This window comes from Hipposideros armiger, unplaced genomic scaffold (genome assembly GCF_001890085.2).
Source record: "Hipposideros armiger isolate ML-2016 unplaced genomic scaffold, ASM189008v1 scaffold_310, whole genome shotgun sequence".
Taxonomy (NCBI): domain Eukaryota; kingdom Metazoa; phylum Chordata; class Mammalia; order Chiroptera; family Hipposideridae; genus Hipposideros; species Hipposideros armiger.
This window is the reverse complement of record NW_017731660.1, coordinates 845,384-857,328: the sequence shown is the minus strand read 5'-3', so window position 1 is coordinate 857,328 and position 11,945 is coordinate 845,384. Positions and strand designations below refer to the sequence as shown.

The 11,945-nt window shown below is 53.0% G+C and overlaps 1 protein-coding gene across 1 annotated transcript in view; it reads right to left on the bottom strand.

Annotated features, from left to right (window-relative positions):
- Positions 1-1,091: 1,091 nt before the first annotated feature.
- Positions 1,092-11,945, bottom strand: part of CNNM4 (cyclin and CBS domain divalent metal cation transport mediator 4) — a 36,477-nt gene continuing 25,623 nt past the window's right edge. Inside the window, exons 2-7 of the mRNA XM_019660076.1 lie at positions 10,828-10,971; positions 10,362-10,496; positions 9,307-9,476; positions 8,993-9,089; positions 3,941-4,122; positions 1,092-3,646 (exon numbers count right to left, since the gene is read on the bottom strand). Coding sequence (XP_019515621.1) covers positions 3,449-3,646; positions 3,941-4,122; positions 8,993-9,089; positions 9,307-9,476; positions 10,362-10,496; positions 10,828-10,971 — 926 coding nt within the window. The 3' untranslated portion in view covers positions 1,092-3,448. The remainder of the gene's footprint in view (positions 3,647-3,940; positions 4,123-8,992; positions 9,090-9,306; positions 9,477-10,361; positions 10,497-10,827; positions 10,972-11,945) is intronic.

The window sequence follows — 11,945 nt, the reverse complement described above, 5'->3', positions numbered from 1 at the left end:
CCATTCATTCATTTTCATTTGTTGGACAGGTATTTCCTGCATTGAGTGCCTGCAGTGTACCAGGTCCTGTTCTAGTGCTGGAACTTAAGTGGGAATAAGAAAGTACCTGCCCTCCTGGAGCTCAGGTTCTAGTATGGGGACAACAGGAAATGTTCAAATCGTATTTTAATATCTGGCATTCAAATACTATGGAGAAAAACAAAAGGAGACAGGATTGGGGCCGAGCTGTTTTATGTAGGGTGACAGGGAAGGCTTCTCTAAGGTTATATTTGCATAGAGGCTTAGATAGAGCAGGAGGTGAGCCTCACAAGCCCTGGAGGAAAAGTGTTGCTGGCAGAGGTGACCGCAAATCCAAGGGTCCCTGTGTGACTATCTCCCTAGGGGGTCTGCCTCATTAAACTCACTGAGGGGCTGGTGGCACTGGTGTGGAACAGGTGGATGGATGAAATTTACTCTTCCCTCCTATACACAAATTTTTGCATGTAATTCCTTTTATCTGGAATGTTCTTTCTGCCAACCCAAGTAAGTGACTCTCTCTTTAAACATTCCCCCCAATTTGTCTGCTGTGAAGACCGCTGGCTTGAGTCACGCCCCAGCTGAGGCACCTATGGGCATCGCAGGAGTGGATGTAGTAAGGTCACTCAGTCTCAGACAGGCACTTCGGGGATGAGCACTCCCACTTTGAGACCACGACTAGCCCATGGGTGGACGAAAAGGCAACTGCATGTTATAAAACAATGTGATCCTGTTTTTGGATCAAGCTCCTTTCTCCTTCAGCCCCCAGGGGAGAGAGAGGAGGGCTGATATGCTCATTCCAGCTGCCCCTCCAGGACCCGCAGGCAGGAGACCCCGTGGTGTCCCTCTCACGCCGAGCACCTTTACCATGCATGTCCAGCAGCTCCTGTGATGACAACCTTAATTTTATGTGCTGTAAATTACATTGCTGCCTCCTTTTTACTGCTAAACAGCCCTTATAGAATACTTGCCCCTTGCCCTCACACAGGTGACAACTAATCACAGCCACTTCTAGCTCTATGAGAGGTACCGAATATTGACAGAACTCAAATAGGTAAACTGTAGACTCACCAAGATTTCATGTTTCATTTTTTATTACCAATCAAAAAATAAATTCCATATATTGTTTAGCAAATATTATCATTTTCTGACAAAAGACACAAGAGTCGTAACAACAAAACTCCCCGAGAGTCAAACTCATAACAATGCCAAAATAAATCACAAAAATATACAAATTAAAATCTTATGCAAAATAAATAAGAGTTCTTTGCTACGGTGGCTGTGACTTGCCTACTCCTTTGGAGGCCATCTGCACAGTTCTCCCTTACACAGGAAGACGTGCAGGGATGGGCCAGTTCCAAGGTAGGGCTCAGCCCAGGAATCAGAGGTTGGAATAGGAAGTGAAAAATTGCACTGGGAGGAAGAAGTCATGGACCAGTAATATCTGGAAGTAATTACGACCCTCTGCAAGAAGAGATTATAAATGGGGAAGGGAAGGGAGGGGCAGGGAAGGAGGGAGCGTTGTTGATAGGAACTGTGTGTGCACAAAGAGGTAGCTGTGGAAGTGTGTGTGCCCACTCCTTGTACTTCACACACACTCACTCGGTTCAGGCCAATGCACTTGGCCCCGCCTGGCACTCAGGTCTCAGGAACACCACTTTGCAAGCTCCCGTGTGAACTCGGGAAGCAAGTTGCTCCTGTAGAAAACTAAGGGGTCCCCCAACAGGAAACAAAAGTCTGGTGTCTGAGAACCCATGAGTGTCATCACCTTCTCTCCAGACCTTTAGGAATAAACTCTGTGACTGGCCAGGGGCAGGCATACTTGGTGCAAGACATTACCTGGTCCCAAGACATAGGGTTCTCCAGGCACCTGAATGAAGCGCAGAGCACTTGGCTGCGGAAGGAGTGAACAGACAATACTCAGGCCCAAGGCCTGCAGAGCCGCCCTCACCTGATCTTGGGCCCCAGCAACTGTGCCACCCGACAAAAGGGCCAACATGGTCCTTGGTCCCAAAGCCTTCCAGGAATGGGGAGCCTAGAGCTGTGCGTCAGGGCCTGACTCAGCCCCAGGGAAAGGCGCTAGGGCCAGAGTTCACGTGGGTGTGGAGCTCTGGGGGTCCAGTACCACCAGCTTCAGCATAGGCCAGGATGACACCTCACCATAGGGTTATGACATGGGGGACACAGGGCTGCCGGTTGTGTGCCTTTGAGGTGGGAACCTTTCTTGGGTTCTGGGAGTGTGTGAACAGGGCAGGTAAGCCTAGCCAGAGGACAGGGCATGCAGAACCTACCGAGGCTGGCTTCCTGCATGTCCTCAATCCTCCGCCCCCAAGAGGCGTTGGGGTTTGGGATTAGAAGTAGGGAGTCTGGAAAGCAGGGTTCCTGGGTCACTGACTAGACTGGACTTTGGTTGTGGGGTGGGGAAGGGATGGTATCACTTGCTAACAACGCAGATGCCCATGACCAGATTCCCTCCTGGAACTGAAAGGAGTATCACAGCCAAGTCACCGCGAACATAGATGCTGTCCCCACCCAGGGGGAAATCTTTGGTAAAAGTGAGGGCAGCCTGGGGAGCAGGGGTGAGCAATCTGAAAGATGGGAGACACTGCCTAACACCTGGGTCAGCCCCATTACAAGGGGAGACTTGTCCAAAGGGGCAGATGTGAGGTGAACCTATGGGGACAGAGGTGTGAGTCTCACTGGCCCAAACTCACCAGGAGAGCCCATCAGCAGAGTTCTCAGAAATTCCTGGATCCAGCAAGTGACAGGAGCAGGCATGCCCCTCTGCAGCTGGGAGTATCTGTCCCTGGTCATAGCTGCCCGGATCCCTTGGCCTCAGTGACGTTAGACAAGCCTCCGTGCACATGTCAGGTTGTTCTCAGTGCTGTTTGGTTCTTTGCTTCCTGGAAAGAACTGTCCTCCCAAGAGAATGCCTTCCTCCATTGGGCCTCTGGGACCCCGTCTCTGGAGGATGAGGGAGGACAAGTGGGCTCCCTGAGTCGGGGGCACAGCCAGAAGGTTGTGGCTGGGAGCAGATTATGGCTATTGCTTCCCAGGGTGAGAAACCCCACCCCTTTAAAAGTTTTTGTGGAAAACAACAATTTCTTAATATAATGTTCCTTAACCCTGTCTTCCCTTCCCCAGATGATATTTTTAAAGAGGAGCAATAAGCCTAGTTTAGAAAGTCTCCAGTAAAAAAAAACACCATGCTCATGGTGGCTGCCCAGGACCCATGGTCCAGGGCAGGGCAGCCGCTGCTCTGAGCTGCTCACAGTTCCCTGGCAGAGGTCAGCTCCCCCGTGGACTGGGGGCCACATGGCTGCTCAGTTAGACAAGCCACTTGCACCCCGTCTGGCCTGACGGGCTCCCTGTCCTCATGTGGGCCCACTGGGGCGGCCCCTGTGGAGCTGGCAGGGGGCCCCGGGCCCTTCTGTCAGATGGTGCTCTCAGGGGAAGCTCTGCGCAGAGAGGCGTTGCGTTCGTTCAGGAGAGTTGTGGTCTCGTCCACCACGGGCAGCTCTGGCTTCTCGGCCAGGTTCTCCGTGCAGATGGTGCACCCATCCAGGGGAAGCTGAGGGCAGTTCTCCATCCGCGAGGCCAGCAGCCCATTCTGGTACTGCTGCCGGGTGATCTGCAAGAGGGAAGGCCGTGTGTCACAGAAAGCAGGCCTTGGGGTCAGCCCTGCCTGAGGCTGGGGGTGGGGGTGGGGGGACAGTCACAGAGAGCAGGCCTGGGGATCAGCTCTGCATGAGGCCAGCAGGAAGGAGGATGTGAGTCCAGAGGATGGCCACGAGCCATCTGGGAGTCTGTGGGAGGGTGAGGTGCAGGGCAGAAGGCGGCATGCCTGCTGGGTGTGCTGGGGAGCGGGTGAGCTGCTGGTTCCTGCGGCATGGCCAAGGCCAGAGGTCGCATGGGTCAAGCTCACCTTAATGTACTGTAGGTCTGTGAGCGCCCGGACACTGAAGTCAGACACGTACTGGCCCAGGACGGAGCTGCTCAGCTGGTTGCTGCTGCCTGCCAAGAGCGCTGTGCTCGAGAGGTCCACACGGTCCGGGTAGCTGAGGGAGGCCGAGCGGTTCAGGGGGCTAGGGTGGGACGGGGAGCGGTCTGTGGGTGAGAGAGGCTGTCAGGCCCCCGAGCCACCATGGTGCCCTCACAGCCTCTTGTCCACCATGTCCCATGGACGCCCAGCGGGAACAGGAACAGTTCCTAAGGACAAGCAGAGGCTCTCACCGCAGAAGGTCTGACCTCATCAAAGCAAATGAGTTATTTGTTTAGCAGGGTTGTGCAATAAGTATCAAAACATCCACCAAAACAAACAAACAACAGAAAACAAAAACCAAAGACACAGGAAGTTTATGGCTACAAACCCCTCATTTCCTCAAGGACTGATGGGTCAAAGCAGCACAGCGGTCACCCTAAGTGGCAGACGAGTTGCTGCCCTCCTCTCAGTAACAGCTCATGTCAATGGACACAAGCTGAAGTTTAAATTTTATTAAAAGGAAGAGTACACAGTTTGCACTCACACACACACCCAACATGACAGCTGCTCACATCTGAAAATGCTCGCAGGAGATCAAACATGCCTTCTGCACATGACCTGTTCTGTATGGACAGTCCTACCTAGCCTGGCAGGGGGACTGGGGGCAGCAGGTTCCTCTCCCAGGAGTCTAGAGGCCCCACAGCTACAAGCTGCCCTCCACCCCCCAACTGGGGCTGGTCCCAGTCCCCCTCCCTGGGCAGTGCTGGCCACCACACCTCTTCCTGCCACCAGGGGCAGCACAGGCCTCCATCCCGTGGACTGTCTCCAGTAAAGGGGGATGATGACTCAACTTCAAATGAGGAAGGAACATGCTCCTTATTTTGAAAAGGGAACCGCACATGTTATTGTGCATCATTAGCTCATTAGCTCTTATTTTTGAGAACACTAGAAAACAATGAAATCCACAAAGAAGTTAATTGTGAAGGCATGCTGGCTTGTTTAAACAAACAGGAAGTGGACTAAGTTGATTTGCTTAGTTAACTGCTAAGTTACTAACTAACTACTAAGTTAGCCTTTCTAACAAATAGCCAGCAAAGAGCAAACATCCAGGTGACTGAATGACCAACAGAGCTGTAACCAAATGACACTGAATCAGGAACATGCCTGATTTTGCCCCAGTGTATAGAAATTCCCAAGCGTACTTTTCCCAAGTGCCATTTCTTTGAGATTACCTTCTGACATATGAATCATATTTCCACATACAAGTAGCTATGCAGACATTTGATATGAAGCAAGTATTTACTACATATCCCATGTACATAGTGATGTATACATACTCTTTCAGGGTGGAATATACAGAATTGGACTTATACAACCTTCCTTCTGGGTCCATAATACTCTATCGATGTAAACTAAACTGAAAATAGAACCTTTCTGAGTGTCATTCAGAAAACTCGGAAAATACAGTATGGATATTCTACGATCGGGTAGTATCCAATCATTACAGGATCAAGTGCACATGTCACTTATTCTACCTTAAGTAAGTTCTAGTTCTAGAACTTAATCTACCTCTGATTAAGTTCTAGAAAAAAACAAATCCTAGGGTGATCACTTAATATTTCACACTAATTATTTGGATAATGGAATGCTTTTAATTAATGTTTATTAACTTACCAGAAACAGGAACTGAATTTAAAACCAACACAAATTAGTGACATGGACTACTAAAAATAGAGGCCCTAAAAAGAAATACACCAAAATATGAAGTGCTGTTTCTGAATAATGATATCATTATACTTCTTAATTTTCTTAAGACTTTTTTTCTATTTTTCCAATTTTCTAAATAAGCTATGGTACTTTTATGATTATAACAAAACAATATATGTAACAAAAAATAGGGGTTTTTGACTTGGTAATTCCATTTCTGAAAGAATATTCTAAGGACATAATCTTAAACACAGCAAATGTTTTTCATAAAGAGGTTATGTCATCCGTAAGAGGGCAGTAACAAATGAAGGCACGTTTGCTTGGTGAAACTCTAACTAGACAGCTTATGGAAAAGCATCTCTGGTCCCACACTAGGTAAAAACACCATGATTCAGACCTCGTCCACATAACTCCTGGCCATACATGACAGCAGAGCAAGTGCAGAGAGGAAGAGGGAGGCTGGGGTGGTGGCTGTGAGGGCCAGATGGCCCATCTGTGTTCATCACACAGCCCTGCTCAAAGGCCAGTACCGGCTTTCCATGCCAGCCAAAAGTTGTGTTTGAATGGGACCAGTGACTTCTAAGTTGCCTTTTAATTTTTTTTTTTAGAAGAGGATCAATAGCATAGTGGGCTTTGGTGGTTAAGAAGGAATATAAAATGTGAAGCACTTGACTGAGGTGTTAGGCTTTCAGGACTGTGGGGGCTCAGGCACTTCTCTAAGTCACACACTGAGACTGGAGCTCAGAGACACTCATCATGGTCTCAACCTCCTCCAGGCTCGCCAGGCCAGGATACCAGTGACAAGGGCAGCACTTCCGACCACCCTCTGCAGCCTTGGAACATGGGATGGGGATCCCTCAAACTGAATGGATCTGGCCAGCACAGTCCCCACCAGTCTTGAGACAGGGCTCAGGAGTGTGACATCCCAAAGGCCAGAACCAGAACATGGTGTTTGGCCTTTTCCTAAATACCTTGACTGAAATGTCACATTTTAGTTGCAATAGAGGAAAAAACAGAAGTAATAATTGAGCTCCAACTAAACACTTTAAATCAATTCCTTCATTGTTCCCCACAATTCTAAGTGGGCACATGTATTGTTCCCATGTCACATGAGAAACCAAGACTTAGGGAGGGTAAGTTAGCCCCCGGAATCATTGAGCTCAGAACTGTGGAGATGGCATTCACACGGGGCAGTCTGACTGCCCAGCCACTGCCTCCCCTGGCAGGCAGATACCAGCAGCCACAGAATGAAAAGCAAATCCTGGGAAGAAAGGTGGGAAGCTTTTGAGAGAAAGCTGTTGAGCTGAGAAGTCATCCTGCTGAGGCCTGTGAGTGGCCTTGATCAGGAGGCTGAACAGCTTGGCCTGGCTGGGAACACCCCTCCACCACAACCTGCCATCTGTGCGGGGGGGAGGGGAGAGTGGGGGGCGGTGTGTGTGCGCGTGCGCGCGCGCTGTGTGTCTGTGTTGTGTATGTTGTGTGGGCTTCCCTGAAGGTTCTTCAGTCCTTAAGGGGATATGCATGTGCGCACACAACATAGTACATACAACACACACACAACACAACACACCTTTGGGGAAGCCCTTCCAGGACCAGAGCAAAGCTACCAGTAAATGGGCCCCAGGCCAGGCTGGCCCACAAGTGTGAACAGGTAGGGAGCCTCAGTGCCTGCTGGGACAGGTTAATGCAGCTGCGGTGTGTGTACTCAGGAGACAGGTGGCAGTGCAAACTTGTCCAGCCATGCCAGGTTACCTGAGAGCCAGGAGAGCAGGGAGTTCCGCTTGCCAGGCGGACACCCGACCTGGGTTGAAAGCACTGGGGCAAAAGAGGAACAGGTCAGTGATGGGTGGGGTCCAAGTCAGGGGCTAGGACATGGAGCCACAGGAAGCAGACCTGCTGTCCAGGCTCCCTCAGGCATCGAGGGGGCACAGTGGAAAAGGGGACATGGCCATGATGGGGAGGGTGCTCAAGGTAGACCCCAGAGCCCTGCTCAGAAGTCATCACCCTCTCCTTCTGGCCACTCCAAGAGGTAACTGAGGGCCACCAGGTCAAGGGACAGAGCCCAGGGCTGTGACCCAGGACTGTGACCCAGGCCTCTGACACATCGCTGCCTGGAGGAAATGTCCCATGACTGTGTGCCCTTCTAAACCAGACTCCCCAAGCTGGAAAACAAGAGGTGCTCTCAGGAGGGGCAGAGAAGTCAGCCTAGGAGCAGCCACCTGCTCCAAACCGCGCTCTGGAGGTTGTCTCTCCCTCCCTCCTTCCAGGAGCTGGCTCAGGTAGGCAGAGGGGCAGAGCTGTGTCAATAGGCATGGTGCCCCAGCCCCCACACAGGGTCCTCTTTGTCAAAGGACAGCAGCAGGCACAGCCGAGGCTCCCAGCACCTGCAAACACACCTCACCACGTGGCTTGTCCCCCAGAACCAAAGCGGACTTCCACTCTCCAGTCTGCAGCAAACTGGGCCCCTCTCGAGGCTCGGAGGGGTCCCACAACCAGTAAGGAGCTGCCCAGGTGAGACGCGGGCCTTGCCTACAGGGCGCCCACTCCGGCCCCAAGGCCCCTCTGGCAGGGGGTGCCTGAGCCACCCAGGACTGAAGACGCAGAGGACCCAGGGTGGCCAGAACGGCCCCTTCCCTGGACGAGCCATAACCTTTCTTGGAGGTTATCTGGTACCCTCTTTGGCCTCAAGGCCCTTTATTCCATCAGAACTGACCCTGAACAAGATGCAGCGGTTAAGTCTGAGAAGTTTGCGACTGGTCCTAGCCTGGCTCCCAACCACGGCACTTTGGACCCTTCAGCCCCACCCTGGTCTTCCCAGTCCCAGTCTTCCTGGGTCCTGTAGCCTCCGTCCACCTATCTCCTCTCTCAGCTCTCCTGCTGTGACAGCCAGTGAGGGCGACCAGGGCCTGCTGGCCCATGCTGCTACCACACTTCCCCTGCTCAAGGCCAGCTTCCTACTTCCTATCATGACCAAGCGCTATCAACCTTCTGGGGCTCCCAACTTGTCCTTGCTCCCAGTGCCCCCCTCTGGAGGCTGGTCTCACCCTCTCAGGACTCACTCTCAGCTCCCTGCAGGCCTCGCTCAGAAGCCCCTCCCGTCCCCCCAAAGGAGCACGTCGCTGCTCTCCCAGGCGGCCTCCTCCAGGCCCCGCAGCTCTGGCCCTGGCAGGCCTCCCTCTCCCCCACCACTAGTTATGAGCCATCTAGATGCTGAGGTTCTGGGGCCACTCGCTGCTTCTCCCCCTGCAGGCCTGCTGGAGGGCAGCACAGGTATGGCCAGTGACTCACCAGGGGGTGGTGAGGACAGGGCCATGGTCCCATAGTAGGAGAAGGCGCCCGTCTCAAACTTCATGTTCTCCTTCCCGGCCTCCACCTCCACCTTCCCCTAAAAGAACACAGGTCAGGGTTACAGAGGTAAAAAGGACGAGGCAAGGGGGAGACGTGAGGGGCAATGCAACGGAGGGCTTAAGGGTGGCCACTCAGGAAGAGGATGGACAACGGAAAGCAGAGGCTCAGGGCAGGCCGCACGCTCTTGCTCTGGGGCAGAGAAGCCCGTGTCCCCACCGTCTCAGTGAAGAGGGCAGGTGCGGGTGGGCGCTCACCTGCAGGATGAGGACGAAGTAGTCAGCCGGCTTGTTCCGCGTGTAAAGGTAGTGGCGGGCATAATATTTGTTGTGCTCATCAAACTTGACCTCCTGAATGACATCTGGGTACTTGAGCAGCCGGAGTAGGATCTTCTCCGAAATCAGAGAAGGGCTGAACTGGGGGACCTCTGCGGGGGAACAGAGGAGAATGGCTCCCTCACTGCCAGGCCCTTCCCTGTGGTTCTGCACCCCCGGGAAGGGAGCGCTCGGGCTCCCGACTGGGCGGACTGGAGTCTGTGTGCCCACTGGGCTTGAACAGTGGCTCCTGCACTAACAAGGCATGACCTTGGGCGAATTATTTGACCTGTACCTCCATTTCCTCATCTGTAAAATGGGGATTAAAACTTCATAGGGTCGTGAGGAAATGGGACAATACGTGTAAGCACTTAGGCACATTCTTGGTATAAATAAAACACCTGATAAATGTTAGCATCATTGCCAACATCACACATATCCTGGCAGGAGAAATAGAGAAGGAATTATCACACCTTTAGCAAGTGAGGGTTGGGAAGGAAGTCAGATTGGGGTGGGGGCGAGTAGGCAGGCCAGGTCCCCACAGGAGCTGTAAACCAGGAGAGAAGAGAGCTCTGACTCTGCTCTAGAGGTCAGGTCCTATAGTCAAGTCCAGCATATGCAGGCAGAGGGGAAGCGGGAGAGACATGAACAGAGCGGGCTGCAGGCCCCTTGCGGGGGATGAGCTGGGCACGGGCTATGGGCTGCACCTGGGCATGGAGAAGGGCCTCCTTCTCCCTCCTCCTCCAAAAGCCTCCACAGGTCCTCCCAGGGCTTATTATCAAAAGTGACCTGGATGTGTCCTGGAAGTCTGCCGCAGGCAAAGCACACTGTAGGCTGTGCCCTGGGATGGAGGAGGCATCTCGCCCTCCCCAAGGCTGCCGGATCTCCCCACACTTGGCATCTGTGCAGTCCTTGTCTGTGGGGCAGCAGCAGGGGAGCCCAGTCCTCCCTCTGTGACCATGTCCCAGCAACACCCAAGGCCCTCCTCCCACTCTTACCTGTCGCCAGGAAACGGTGAGCAGCTAGGAGCAGCTGAGGTGAAATTTTCACCTTGAGCTCGTTGTCAGCATCCTTGAAGGCCGAGAAGTCCCGTTTGCTCTTCTCAGATACCCGTTTCCGGCTTCGGTTGTCAGCTGCAAGAGAACAAATCTGGAGCTGAGCACGCTGTCCCCTTAATGGACTCAGAAACAGACTGGAGTGAGCCTGCCTGCCGGTCCCTCCTTCCACACAGAAGCAGCAGGGCCAGGCCCAGGGCGGTCCCCAGGCTGACCCTGAAGCAAAGGCTGGGAGGCACAGGCGGCCTCTTCTCCCCACTCTGAGCAGCATGCTCCCTGCTTGCCTGGGCCTCGAGGGGCTGGGTCCCAGTGTCCCCGCACTGTGGCCTTCCCACCCAGGACAGCAGATGCCAGGCCTCAGCAGGAAAGAGGCTCTGGGCTCCAGGTCTGTGGGGAGGGTGGAACTCACTGAACATATCTGACTCGTCCAGGATTTCGGATTTGATGATCTCCTCAATGACGTCCTCCAGGGTGACCAGGCCCAGGACCTCATAGAAGGGGTCACCTTCACCCTCATTGTTCACCTTCTGCACAATGGCCAGGTGGGACTTTCCTGGGGGACAATGCAATGAGTCAGACAAGAGCAAAGGGACCAGTCATGAGATGCCTCCACCAAAATGTTAACACACTTGGGGTCATGAGTCATTGGGGTGGGGTCAGAGGTGGTTTTCCCCTTTTTTATATTTCCTGAAGTTTCTATTGCTTTTATGAAAAGGAAAACTGGAAGTGTTTTTTAATGTCAAGGCACTAAGGGCCACTTGTTTAGTAGAATGAAAATGGCAGGGTCCTGCTAGTGCCAGGTACCAGGGGCTCCTAGGGAGGCAAGGACGCACACTGACAACCCATGGACAGAGAAGCAGCCATCCGTCAGAGATAGGTGAGTGCCAGTAGGACATGGGGCTCCCAGAGGGCTCGGGTGCCCACTCCCCAAGGGGCCTCAGGGGCCATTCACACTCCTTCACACAGCTCCTCAGCAAAACTCCCCTGCAGGTGCCCTGGGGCTGTGACACGGCCCAAGGCACAGGACCTCTGCCCAGAGTCATTAACAAATTAGCCCAGGATATAATTAGGCCAGCAGGCACTGTAATCAGAAAGGGGCCACCCTTCAACCTAAAGTGAGAGAAAGTTGAGGGGGAAGGAGACACCCTCCACAGTTTTATGAGGTGGCAGAGTTTCCCACGTCCTCCTGGGTTCCCACCCTGCTCTCATGCCCCTGACTCCAGCGTGTGACAACAGGGAGACAGTCAGAAGAGCTGGGCCCACACTCCAGGTTGAAGGAATGGTGTGCCCCACACACGGGACACAGGTTTGGAGCAGCCTAAGGGAAAAAGCCCCAGGAGAGCTGTGAAGGTCAAGTCAGGGTCTTTTCACAGCCTCCCCTTCACCATCCAATCTTAGGGCCTCACTAAGGACGTCCCTGAACGTTCTCCAGGCCTCTAAGCCACCAGAAATCCCCCAACCCCTCTTTGGAATTCCTGGGGGCCTCTTAGGGAGAACAAAGATGACGGTTCTCATGGTCAACATTTG